This window comes from Rhea americana, unplaced genomic scaffold (assembly GCF_003343005.1).
Source record: "Rhea americana isolate MKP2758 unplaced genomic scaffold, rheAme1 scaffold_222, whole genome shotgun sequence".
In the NCBI taxonomy this organism is placed as follows: Eukaryota; Metazoa; Chordata; class Aves; order Rheiformes; family Rheidae; genus Rhea; species Rhea americana.
The window spans coordinates 466077-479207 of record NW_028186337.1 but is presented as its reverse complement, the minus strand read 5'-3'; the positions used below and the strand labels follow the sequence as shown (position 1 = coordinate 479207).

The window sequence follows — 13131 nt, the reverse complement described above, 5'->3', positions numbered from 1 at the left end:
GCGCGCCGCGAGCCGCGGCAGCGACCACGCGCACCGCCGCATCGGCAGCCCAGGGCAGCGCCCGCTCCGGCGCGGCCTTTGTGCGTCACCGCGCCGCCGCCGCCGCCGCGGGGCGGAAGAAGATGGCGGCGGCGGGGCCGTTGCGTAGCGCGGGGGCGGCGCGAGACGCAATGAGAAACCGGGCAACGAGGGGGAAGGTTAGAGCACCACAGCTTTAAAAAGGGGGGAAACAAACAAACAAAGGAAAAAAAAAACAGTCTCCCAGAAAGGCACCTTGGGCAGAGCAGACACGAAGACAGCTTCATTAACAACTTGTTAGGAACAGGCCCTGTGCCTGCGCCCTTCCGTGAGGGGGCTTGGGCTACATGGGGGGCCTGTTGGCTCGGAAGTGAGGTTTAAACATGACTGAAGTTGAATTCCTAGTGAAAAACAGAATTTTCAGCCAAAAGCTGGTGTGCTGACTCACCCCTTAGAGTTGACACACAATGCATGGCACAGGGAGCAGAACTGGAGCCTAGGGAGAGTAGGTACATTCAGTAAATGCCCAGTTTTCAGCTTTAAASCCCAGACTAGCAGAGAAGTTACAACACACATCCCCATTAACAAAGACAACCCAATGCTTAGTGAGAATACAGCTATTTTAATAATTCAAATAGCAGCTCATTATGTTTCTTGTTTATCATACATGGTTGCACCACCTGAGGCGGGTAAAGTACAATCTGTTCTCAAAATCTCTCAGAATAATTTCCAGATTACAACATGCAAGTGACCATGAAAATATTTGGCTTTTAATTTTATTTTTTTTTTAATTCTGAACAGGCACTTACATGAGGAAGTTTGCTCTCAAAGATATCCACATGAAGAGAAGTATCCTAGCATAAAGTACACAGAATCTTTGCTTTATCAAAGTGCCAGAGTAGTAAAACGGTTCTTACAGAAATGTAATTCAGTTATTTACTTACTCATAAAGTAAGGTTACCAATGACACTTGCACTGAAGTTGAAAAGTCTTGGTTTAAAGGCCAAGTGAACTACAAGCGCAAGTAGCCTTCTACACAGCAGGCTTCATTATATGCCCAAGCCACATGTCTGATAACAAACTACATGCTCAATTGTGAACAGRTGAAGGCTGACTTGTTTAAGCTATTTCTCCAAACACTAAATGAATACAAGATGATCAAGACAAACAATCTGCTTTGCTAGACAAGCTTCTAATAGTTTTGAAGCTCACCTGGCCYCAAAAAACACCTTTCTAGAAGAGCACACAAATAATAGTAAAAGCTTGTTTACCCTCATAACAGGCCTTGATGGACTCTGGGGGATGTCCTTTGAGGATGTTTTGCCTCTCCTATTAGGACAGTGAGGAAAAACTGAAGACAGTGGAAATGTGAATCCAGGAGGAATAACTGTGTATTTGCAAAATAATCAGTTGCCAGCGTTTGTTTCATCAGTAATTACTTTCACATATTTCAGCCATTCACCACCTCAAAACACCACCTCAAAATGAAATAGTGAGAACATCTCTTTCACTAGTTACTGAGCAATGAACCTTAAGATAACTCTGACTCAGATGAAAGGTTTAGAAGTATGATGGATTTTTTTTTTTTTTTTTACATGGGGGGAGGTGTTTGTTTTTTGGCAAAGAGATGTTTACTAACATTCTCTATTACTAACATTCTTTGTTACTAACGGATTCAAAGCTTCTTAAAAACCTTAGTAAGGTGGCTGAAGGCTCCACAGTTATCATTCATAGTGCATATACCTGCAGTTTGAGTTAAACCCTAATATGATAATTAGAAGTCTTTTTATGGCAAGTAGTCCATCATAAGCCTTGATTTTTAGTGTAATTTAGTCAATTGTCTTACTGGTTTCAGAACAAAAAATGCAGATAAGCAACATTTGAAAGAGACATGCAATAAACAATATGAATTGAGCAGGGAAATGCTTTAGTCTACACAATATAGGTGATCAGCAAAAATCAAATATACCACCCTACCATGCATGGAAATGACTAGATTTAAGCTTATGCAGATCCAAGTGCATAACATTATCAAARTAAAAGTAAATGTGCAGTATAAAATAGTAGCTTAAGAAAGTTCCAGTGTTTGAGAAAGCACTTTATTTTAATTTTAATGTATATACATACTTGAATGTTTAACTGAAGAATATTTTAGTAGTATGGTAAATGCAGCACTGCAAGATGAAGGAAGACAGTTGTAATGGGAATTTTGGCCTTCGTTTCCCACAGGCTGCTGCCACCTTTAACCTGCTGAAGCATTGCAAGAGTTTTTCATCTTATACCAGTTCACATTTCAGGTTGCTCAGCAGACGCTTGTGATTCTGGAGATTCAAATCGCTGGTGAAAGTTTGTTCGTTGTTTCCTCAGTTTCTCAGGAGCTTTTCTCCATAAAATTATTTCCTATTGAGAAAATAAACACTTGAGTCAACCATTCATCACTAAGCCAGCAGTATCAAGTATAATAAGACCCTCCTAAGCAAATAATTTTCAAGAAGTATTGCCACTGTATTGCACTGTTCTGTAAGCTAGAAGCAAGAGACAGGTAATTCAGTTTACATATTTAGTTAGCACCTGATCATTTGTTATCAATCCTCAACAGTCAGCTCCCAGTCTTAGTCCTACTTTGACATTATGAAGGGTTCAAGTAATTTTTCTTCATCTAGATCTGAAGCCTACCATAGCCTTACTATCCTCCAGTCTCCTTTCATTTTCCACTTTAAATTACATTATCCTGTCTATTCTTTAGAAGGAAGGCTGATCTACATAGCTTCATTCCAGTGACCCTTTTCATATCATACCTTTCTTCTGTATGTCCTCAAATTTTGCTGAGTTACAGTAATCCTTTGTATAATTTTGTAGTTTTGAACCCAAGTTATTACTGTAAAAGGAAATAATCTGCAATAGTTTAAAAATGCATCTGCAGCTCATTTTAGACATAAATAAATCCGCCTGAATATTCACTGTGAAGTTCTTTCATGGCTCCCCCTTTTTCAAGCTAGCATTTTCTGCCCAGACCACAATACACCAGACAAATAKCTGTGGCATACTTGAAACAGTTGGTTTCTAATGTGTCAGATATTTAAAGCAGCATGTTCAACAGTCCAGATAACTCCGTAACAAGATTCCTAGAGACCATACCTGTTGTTTAAAGTAGCGTCTGTCTTCTTCATCCACAAGCACTAGATTTAAGAAGTACCTCACTGAAAACTTTTTGTTTACATCCCTCATTGTAGGAGTTGGATCATAGCCTGCTAAGAACAGTCTTATAGGAATTGATTCACCTTAAAGAGAAAAGAATTTTAAATAAGTTCCTGAAAACCAGGTGTCATTAAAGTTTCCGAAGCCATTCAAACATAAATGCAGCTTAGCTCCTAAGCATTCCATGTATTCTGGAAACAGGGACCCTTCCTTTCCTAGAAGGCAATATCAGATTTCCAAGATCTGAAGTTCATAAGAGCCCTCTAGGCAAGAAGTCACTCACACTTCATTAGGTTTCAGACCATTTAAGCTTTTTCCAGTCATCAACACCAGCTCCTGTAAGTTGGAAGTGCCAGTCTAGACTTACAAATTTAACCTTTAGGCTTAGATCAAGCCTAAGTTACACCATCTTCCACTTCCAAGTCACCTTTACAGTGCTGCTGCTGCCTAAGGCACCTAATGGCATTTGCACATCTGAGTCCTGAAGGCAGGAACAGCTCAGATACCTGGGTAAAACAGACTGAACCTACAGAGGCAAGTGTGAAATCAAAGGGTGGAAGCATGGTAGCCAGGCAAGACAAAATGAGAAGTATCTACAGCCCTATATGTACAAGGAAGTTCAGCATAATGGAAGTCTGAATTGAAGTGCTAAAGGCAGCAGTCAGAATTTGCATGGTAAATAGGGACAAATTAGGATCAAGTCAAATGCTCTAAGTGAATGAAAATATCTGCTTTGAATAGGGGAAAAAAAAATCCTCTTTTCAGCAACCTAAGRAGAAACACAGTTCCTCCACAAAAAATTCACAGAAGTCAACTCATGTCCTTCAGACTGAGGGTTGGGGAGGGAGGGCAGGGAAGAGAAGAACAGTTTTAACTCAAAGTGCTCCCCCTTCAAAACAGAGGCACTATTATTTACCTTTAACTGGTGCACCATCCATTATTTCATACTTTGCAATGGTTTCAGTCTCTGTTGTGGTACTGGGTCCTGGTCAAACAAGTTTTCACTTTGAGAACACATACTTCAGATTTTAACATATTTACAAAATTTTATCACAGCAGTTTCTACTTGGTAGCATTCAAATGGCAGAACACTACACTTTTTCATCTTTGTAGGTCTTCAAAGCAAGAAGATCATTGCCTTATATACTAGTTACACAGATAGTGCAAATAAAGTCATCTCCTGGGCAGAGTATCTGCTTCTTACTCTCCTCCCCACTTTGACCAGGAAGAGGCAGCAGCTAACATTTCCAGGTAGCCYTCAGTACAAGGGCTTTGTATAACGGGCAAGCATGCAGGGTAAGACCTGTGAAAGCGTTCAGAGGGCAGTGCCACTTACTTTGACACTGCTAGGCCGTGATCAGACTAGAAATCTGAARGGATACCATCCAGCAAAAGTGGCACCATTCTCCATAGCCACCTTTCTTCAACACCTGGGCAATTAAGTTGCAGTGCCAAGTTTAGCCAGAAAAGGCGGCAGCAGCAATAAAAGCAGCTTTCTGCCCTTCCTCTGCAGAGATACAGGCTTTCTTACTCTCCACACAAACAGCTCACTATGGCCTCAGGCACCAGCACAAGAAGTCGTGAGCCACAGCTTCTTACTGTCTCCCTAGCTCCAGGGTGTGCAAGCCTGATCTGCAAAGATCAAGCTGTTGCTGCTTCAAAGCCTCTTGATATTTTCATTGTATCAGTTTTAGGCTGACAGAAAGTGACATACTTCCAAAGCATGAAACCTATTCATGCCACTGTTTACCAAGCCCACTTTGCCAGATTACCTCTGCAGAGGTAAAAGAGTTCTTCAAGACACATTTCATGCCCTCTTCCTTCTATCAAGGCTGTTTAAGCTCATGCATATTTACTCCCAAGTTCCATTTGCAATGATTCAAGTTTGTAAAGCTAGCTAGCTGACATTCACAACCCCAGAACAAGCTGCAAACCTTGAGTAATGTTGACTAAGTACTATTACTGATGCCACAAACTAGTCAATTATCAGTGAGTAGCAAACATATGGAAGATCACTTCAGCCCGAAGTGGAACTTTTTGACCTCACTCTCCAGGTTTGTCTAAGCTCAACCGGCATACAAGTTGCTGTCTCCTTTGACCTTTGTTTCTCTTACCAATTCCAGTAATCTCCTTCTTGATCAGCTGCAACTCCATGTGCTGAATTTTTATTCTCACTAAGAGGAAGTAAATTTTTCCGACAATCACATCCTTTAAGTGATACCTTCAAGGGAACACAAAAGAGTTTTCATTAAACAAACAACTTCCAATCCTCTTGAAAACAGTTATATAGCCAGTTACCTTATCTGCCTGTTACTCAGAGCTCACTTCCAAGATGAGCATCTCAGCTAGGCCAGAGTAATTAGCATCTTTCCATCACTGCAGTTATATACTGAAATAGCATGAATACTATTTCAAATAGTCTTTTAAATATTTGCTGCTGACCTTCCTTTTAGTACTGAAAGCAGAAGAGACCAGTGTTTCTCAAAAGTGGCCACTGTATAATTACTAGCTAAACAACTCAAAACAATAATGATTGAAAATGATGCTTTACATTTTTAATACCTGTGGATTGCTCATCAAGTATTCAGTAGCCTACATTTTTCTCCTCAGATATTTAATTAGATGTGTTTTGCTCCATGCTATACTTACTTAGATTTGTTGTATTCAAACTCTATATGCAGGCAGTCTTCAATGCCTACTTCCATTTTAATCGAGTTGTTTACATCTGGATAGGTAGCAAGCTGGTGAACAATGAGATCATACTCTTTTACCAGGTCTGACAACCTTCTTACTATTGTCACTTTTAGGAAATACCTAGGAAGAAAACCACCAAGTTGGTCAGAATAATTCAGAATTACATAATCAAAGGCATTTAGGTTCTGAGATACAGGTGTTCTTTGAAAGACCAGAGAACATTCTCTCTGAAGACTAATCAGAAAGGAGTATGAAAAAAAAATACACAAAATACCTTTTAAGTAGAATTTTAAGGAAGACACAGACTGTCTTCACATGATTCAGCTGAAATAACTGAATCCATAAACAGAACACAACTCTTCCAATTAAGACACACTAGTTATTGGCCATTACATTTCTGACTTGAAATCCAAAATGCAGATAGCTGAAGGATAAAACAAAACCCAAACCCTCTGTGGGCACCAGTCTCACTGCTTCTATTGCCCACCCACCAAAATGAGTATAGACACCAGTSAGCTTTCACTGGCACACACTACCTGCTATTTTCCTTGCACTGGTGCAAGTCACTGAAATACAACTGCTTTTACATAAATGCATAGTGCAAATGTGATTAACAAACCACAACACTACAGTTTGGAAAAAAAAAATCCAGTTCAGAGTAATTTATTTTCAAGAATTAAATAAAAAAAATTCTCTGCCCCTTTCCAACTCAAGGCAAAACAGAGACAAGCTTAGCAGTTTAGAATGAGTCACAAGGTAGATCTCAATCAAATCCTTAGGCTGCCATTTGTACATTTTAACAACATCAAAACGTAACTGTTGAAGTTCACAAAAGCCAATCATGGACTACTGCTCTCACAATAGTTTTACCCTCAGCATAGCAGTGAAATTGGCTCTCTTTTTGGGGGGAGAGGGGAGGAGTAGGAGTGGGGAGAAAGGAGAGGAAGGAGGAACACAATTGTTAAATTATAATTTGCTTAGAGGAAGCACTTGACAGTTACAAACCTCAGTCTGACATTGGCACCAATGTACGACTCGTATGGCTTCTCAACCTGCATGAATTCAAAGTCATAGCTTCTGCTCTGGGTCAGTTCTCCAGGTAAGGCCAGTTCTTTTACTAAGTTTACAAATTCATGAGTATTACTTTTGTCATTGAAGAGCTCTAAAGTTGAGGAAGTCAAAAGAGAGCATGTTTCAGTATTTACTTTTAGCAATCAGAACTTCTTCTCTAATTTGGCAGGAGCAGACAGGAAAGGAGAAAGGAAGCAACTACCTCCAGACCCAAGTGACACATCTGTTAAAAAATTTTATCCAGTTTTTCAAAGTTACCTTCAGCTTCAACAACCTACAATAAGTATTCCTAAAGTACCATAGGCAAGGCAAAGAACAATTATTTAAAGCTTCGCTAGCACCATGCTTTTTAATGACAGTGCAGCTAATTTAAGTATTTCTTGCTTTGTAGTCTTTGCAGTTAGCACTGCCTGATGTTAGCTTCTGATTTGTTTTATATAGATTGAGGCATTCCACRAAAGAATGTAAGTGAACTGAACACATCCTCAACTTCAGTTTATCATTGCTGATTTACTAGTTAAAACATCTGCTTCTTTCCAAAATGACTACAAATAAACTGAGGCACACTTTGTTATTTAAACACTTGTCATAGCAAACAAAGTTTATTTATTGCTGCAAATCCAATACTTCTGTTCAAGTCAGAAAAGCTGTACTCTAAAGAGGTGGTTTAAAATAAGTCTGTGACATGCAGCTGGAGCTAGTCTCCAAGTAAGGCAGAGATGCACCACAGTATTGGAATGTTTTTGTAATATTATTTCAATTTTATAGAGGATGCAAAAAACATAAACAAGTACAAAGAACAATGGCTTAAAATAAGCCACTTCTCCACAACTCCTTGAGAAATTTTAAATTTTAGCACTACAGAAAGATGCCTAGAATCAACACACAATACATCAACTGAAAATTGTTAAACAAATAACCTATGCATCTGAGCAGATGTATAGTGTAATAGGTGTCAGAACTCAGTCAAGCCTGCTGTAAAACAGTTCACACACAGGGTACTAGAGCCTAAAGGCTGATCAAAAATAGAGACTTTGTGAAAATTCAATCAAAATCAATTGTATGAGGCTGAAACTTGAAGATTAATTTCAGAGGGGGACACTAACACACACACTCCTCTAACAGAGAAAGAAGGAATTTTAGCATCTACCTAAGGACACAGAGATTAGCTCAGCCAGTGAGAAGAGGTAAGATGTGATCAAGACCCAACTCGATTTGGATAGTTTTAAGAAACTGATATTTTTAATGTGAATACCACATAATCTTCTTAAAAAGAGCAGTGATCTTCTGAAGTTTCAACCCTATTTTGTCATTTGTATACAGCTATGCTTTAGAAAAGCAACCACCACAGAATTATTTCCAGAAAAATCTTACTCTAAGCTGCTCTGTCTTTTTTTCCCCTATGCCTCTTCTTCCATGTCCAGAATTAAAAGCTAGAATTAAGATATCTGGCAAAATAGATAAGCTGACATTTTGGCTTGGAACCTCAAATACAGATGACCCCATTTTTAATATYATTTATTTATAGTAATTTTCAGGGGTGTCTTTAACTTAAAAATTAATAGTCAGAAATATAYGAAGCAAAAGCAATGTGTACCATGTTGCAAAAGCAACACGTACCATTTAATTTCAGAGACCCCTAACGGCTTTCATTCAGCTTCTCAACCAGCCTCTGACAGACAGAATACTTCTCACCCCAGTCCTCCCTCCCATTAATTTTCTGAATACCATAAAGTATATCATTTGTGTTAAAGTGAGTAGGTAATACTTCCTTTAGCACTTGCCATTCACTAACCTGATCAAGCTGGGATGGTTGAGCCAGACTGTTGTCAGTCACAAATGCAAAGTTTTATAAACCACACCTACCTAACAGCCCCTTTATAGCTCCAAAACTCACCAATTTGTCCTACAAATTCAATTCTAATTCCTTGGTGCTCTAGTCTTTTCCCATGCTGCTTAAAGACGACGTTCACCTACCAAAGCAAGAAAGTACCAGTTAGCTTTAAATGTTTTCACTTTACTACTTGATCTTAGTAAAGAAAAAAAATACATTACTAAAACATGCCAAGGAATACGGAGACCTTCTCCTTAAGAGTACCAGATAAGCCTGAAGGCAAACAAATCAAGTAGTTGATGATGAAATTAAGCATCACCAAGCAAGGCATCAGTAAAACATATATGAATCATCCATGTGAGTAGATTTGATAAATAGGTTTGAAATTCAAGTCCCACAAATAGCAAAGACTAAGCCAGAGCTTCAGTACAATTCACGCAAGCCAGCCATGACCATCTTACCAACTTGTAAGGCAGAGATCTTCAAAACATCATCTGACAGTGATATTGAGATGTGCAAAAAAAGAACCATCACGAGATATATTCCTTTCAAGTCAAGTGAATTTAAGCCCCTTCCTCAGCAGAAGTTTTAGAGAAGTCAAAGCAAAAACAACAGACAATCAAACCTACTATCAGGACCTTCATACCAGCGTATCGATGACATCTGAGTGCAAATAAACCACACGGACAATCTGCCTTTGTGGTGAAAAGCAGCAATGGAGAGGCAGAGGGAAGGTGCCCAACAAGTCACTGGTCTTCCAAACCCCCGATCCAGTTGTGATTGTGTTAATGAAAACTCATCAAGCACCCCTCAGGAGTCACTGACACAAGCAAGAAGTCCTTAGACCAGAGAACACATGAGAGCTAGTTCCTCTGTTCCCTGAGTTTGAGGCCTATCTTGCAAGAGTTTCACATCCTGGAAAGGATTCTAATGACTCAAGCTCATAATATGGAAAGGTATCTGAAGAGCAGAAAGATGCCTAGTAGCAATAGATTAGTTAAGGCTGGAGTAGGTATTTAGAAGTCAATCCCAGAACCCAATATCTGGCTCAAGCTTCTAGGAGAAGTGGATTAGAATAGAAACATTCAGAGAAAGAGTGGCTCAATTAAAACCAGAGTAATCACAAGGAGTTCCTAGGTGCAATACTGAAAGATGAGGAATTCTGGCAATCCTAACTTAATTGTTTTTTCAACCAGAAAAACTCCTATGTCTTGGGCAGCCAGCTAAACTTACTATGTTGCTCCTCTGATGCAATTCCAGAAATGTCCTCACAGCATGAAGCTTAAGACTTGGCTTCAGGATATGCAAAGCAAGTCAGCTGCATCAGCCAGTGATTACTGTTACATGTAAGACATTGTGGATTTTGGAGTTTAAGGGGGAAGAGCAGAGTGGAAGAGAAGAGGAGATCCACTTGGGAATAGTTTTCTTGTCAAAACCAATGACAAGATTGCACATAATTGCACAAACAGATTCTCCATAAAGACAAGCTAACTAGAGACAAATAAGCAGCAGCAAACCATTAAAGAGGTTCAGTTTTGTCCTCAGTAACTATTGCTGGAAAGATCAGATATAGGGAAAGTGTTTTTGATTTGAAATGCAGTACAAGCTGCAATTCCAGTCCCAGCTGCTGCTTGTATCAGTTATCATTTAACCTCCTATAGGTATTCACATACCAGAATCAGTAGAACAATTCATAAGCATTTTAAAAAAGAAAGTTACCTTTCCTGAAACAGACTCGCCATCATAGAAGAGATAATGCTTTTCTACTTTACCATCTTCCGTTTTGATTTCTGCCGTTTTCCGTGTTTCAGCATCATTAAGAACAACATCAATCTCACATACAGGACCAAAAAAGCCTCCAAGAAAACTCTGAAATAAGAATAATTAGGTAAGTTACTACACAGTAAACAGTTTTTAAAATGTGGTATTTACTTGCAGCTGTGCACTCTAAATTAGGGGGAAAAATCTACACATCCATTACAAGACTATTCTGTATTAAAGAACCAAGAAATATCACAATGACATAGGACAATTGTTTGTCTAGAAAATGATTGAAACGGGACCAGTAACAAGGAGAAACAGTTCTTACAAAATATGTTTGTAACAAAGCACACAGTATCATTACTACTGTTCCATTAAGATATTACTAAAACAAACACTATCACTGTTGCAAACACAGCTTTGGTTTCTGCCACTACAAAGTTTCTCCTCCTATTTACTATTAATTGCTATTACTTTCAAAAATTAATYGCTTTTAATTATGCTTTAAAAACCTTATCTTGTTAAGAAACTGATTCCATCAGGTTTAAGATTTGCAATGTTATGGAACAAATTACTTACTGTTTTATACCCATTACAACTTACTGTATAAACAGCAGTAAAAGTTGAAGAAATAATGAAGCAAACTAGGATGCTTCAGTCGGGGGGGAACACCTACCTAACAGGGAATATAAAAAAAGTCCTATAAAATTCCTCTGGCTAGAGAAGGTGATTGAGGAGCATTTGCCGCCTCTTCCCGTGCCCCATAGTTCATTCATTAAATGAAGGACCTTAAATGAAGGTCCTGCAGCAGCAGGATCAAAAGATAGTGCCTCTTCACATAGTGTASTCCAGCTTTACAGCTCTGCCAGTAGATATGGTGGATGTTAGAAGTTTATATGGGTTCAACGGAGACAAACTCATCAGGGGTTACTGAGTGTAAAGTATCACCTCCAGCCCAGGAAGCTTTCAGGCCACAATACTGACACCTAAAGCAGTATTGTGGAGAAATACTAAATGGTCACCCTGGCCTTACAAAATCCTTYGCTAGGCATGAGCTCCTGACCAGCATCAAATACAAGAAGCGAAGAAAGACCATCCTTTGACCTTGTACAAGAGTTTCTTACAAGGAACTGAGAAACATGCTAGCAGCTCTATGGGAACTCAACAAGCTAGTACAAAACCCCACATTTTTTCCACCTTAATCCATTAATCTTCTTCGATGTACTGAAGTAGACAACACTTTGGTAACTCACTAAAACTTCTCTTTTTTTTTGGCAAAATTACCAATTAGTTTTCAGTGAACTTTACAAATTTAGTGKCAAGAACTAAGGAGTTAAAAACATGTTCAAAACATTTTTGGAACCTGAAGCTTAAAGTGTAGCGTTAAGGTAGAAAAATTAGAAGAAAGTTTCATGTGAATGCTACTGCCTCAGTAACAGGAATATTGAGGCACTGTTCTGCTTACCCATACAAGTCAAGCAAAAGCATTGTGCAATTTTGAGCTATGAAACAGCAATTCAAGCAAGACTAAACTGATTGTGTACTCGTTCGGATAGCAAACGGCTCTAGTTCAGTCCAGGAATATGCATGTAATTCTACAACTGAAACCTAGATTAGTTACACCTACTTCATATTCTCAGAGGAAAGCAAAAGCACAATCCACAAGGAGGTTAAACCCAAGACTGAAGGGTCCTCCAAGCCTCTGCTATGCACACATTTGCATGCATGGCTGAAAAAAAAGTTGTGTGTGTTTTTTTTTGTTTGTTTTTTTAATGACCATACACTAATGCTGTTCTTGATTTTCAGCTCCTGGGAGAAGGGGAGAGAGAAAGAAAATAAAGCTTCAACAAGAACCCTCAATCTTTAGCCTACTTTAAACTGTTATATAGACTACTTTGGGCATGCTCTTATCTTTTTCCTTAGAAATTCTGTACTCACTTTCTAGCTTAATCTTATACCTCCTCCACCCCTAAACTAAACAAGGAAGCACATTACCTTTACAGTATATATATTGTACAAGAGGCTCCCACAGTAGCTTCTATAAAGCTGTACCATCGTTTGTTGCAGCCAACCAGAGCTACCGACAGAGAGCACCGCTTCYGAAGACTCGGTGTATTGGAGCCCTTCCATCACATGCACAACACAGCCACGTTACTTGCTACACCAGCACTCAAGTCAGTCTGTATCAACTCCTTTCACGTTACGGCTGTACTAAGGAGCCCAGCATCTGACGGAGGCTGATAAACTGTACAGAAATCCCAGCCTCGGCTCTGCGCAGAGCCCTAGAAAGCTCGWGTGCGCCCAGCACGGATGTGCGTTAAGGAACGCACGAGCTCCAGAAACTCGCAGCGCCTCGAGCCCGCTGATTCTCTGAGTTTCAGAAAAGCAGCGCGCRGCGCACTGAGCGGCTGCTCCAGGCCGAGCGCCGCGGGCACACGGAGCAGCAGCTGCCTCAGCAGCTGCCTCAGCAGCCCAGCAGGATTAACAACCGCAGTCGCTCTCGGGGACGCCGGGAGCCCCGCGGGCGCTGCCCGGCGCGTCCCCTCGGCGAGCCG

At 39.8% G+C, this 13131-nt stretch overlaps 1 protein-coding gene across 1 annotated transcript; it reads right to left on the bottom strand.

Moving 5' to 3' along the window:
- Positions 1-2095: 2095 nt before the first annotated feature.
- Positions 2096-12648, bottom strand: VPS26A (VPS26 retromer complex component A). The gene is made up of 9 exons (XM_085305556.1): positions 12572-12648; positions 10535-10684; positions 8879-8954; positions 6916-7072; positions 5866-6030; positions 5331-5437; positions 4133-4201; positions 3157-3299; positions 2096-2418 (listed from the first exon to the last, which is right to left on the bottom strand). The coding sequence occupies exons 1-9, from the start codon at positions 12629-12631 to the stop codon at positions 2305-2307; spliced, it is 1041 nt and encodes a 346-aa protein (XP_085161682.1). The 5' UTR covers positions 12632-12648; the 3' UTR covers positions 2096-2304.
- Positions 12649-13131: the final 483 nt, after the last annotated feature.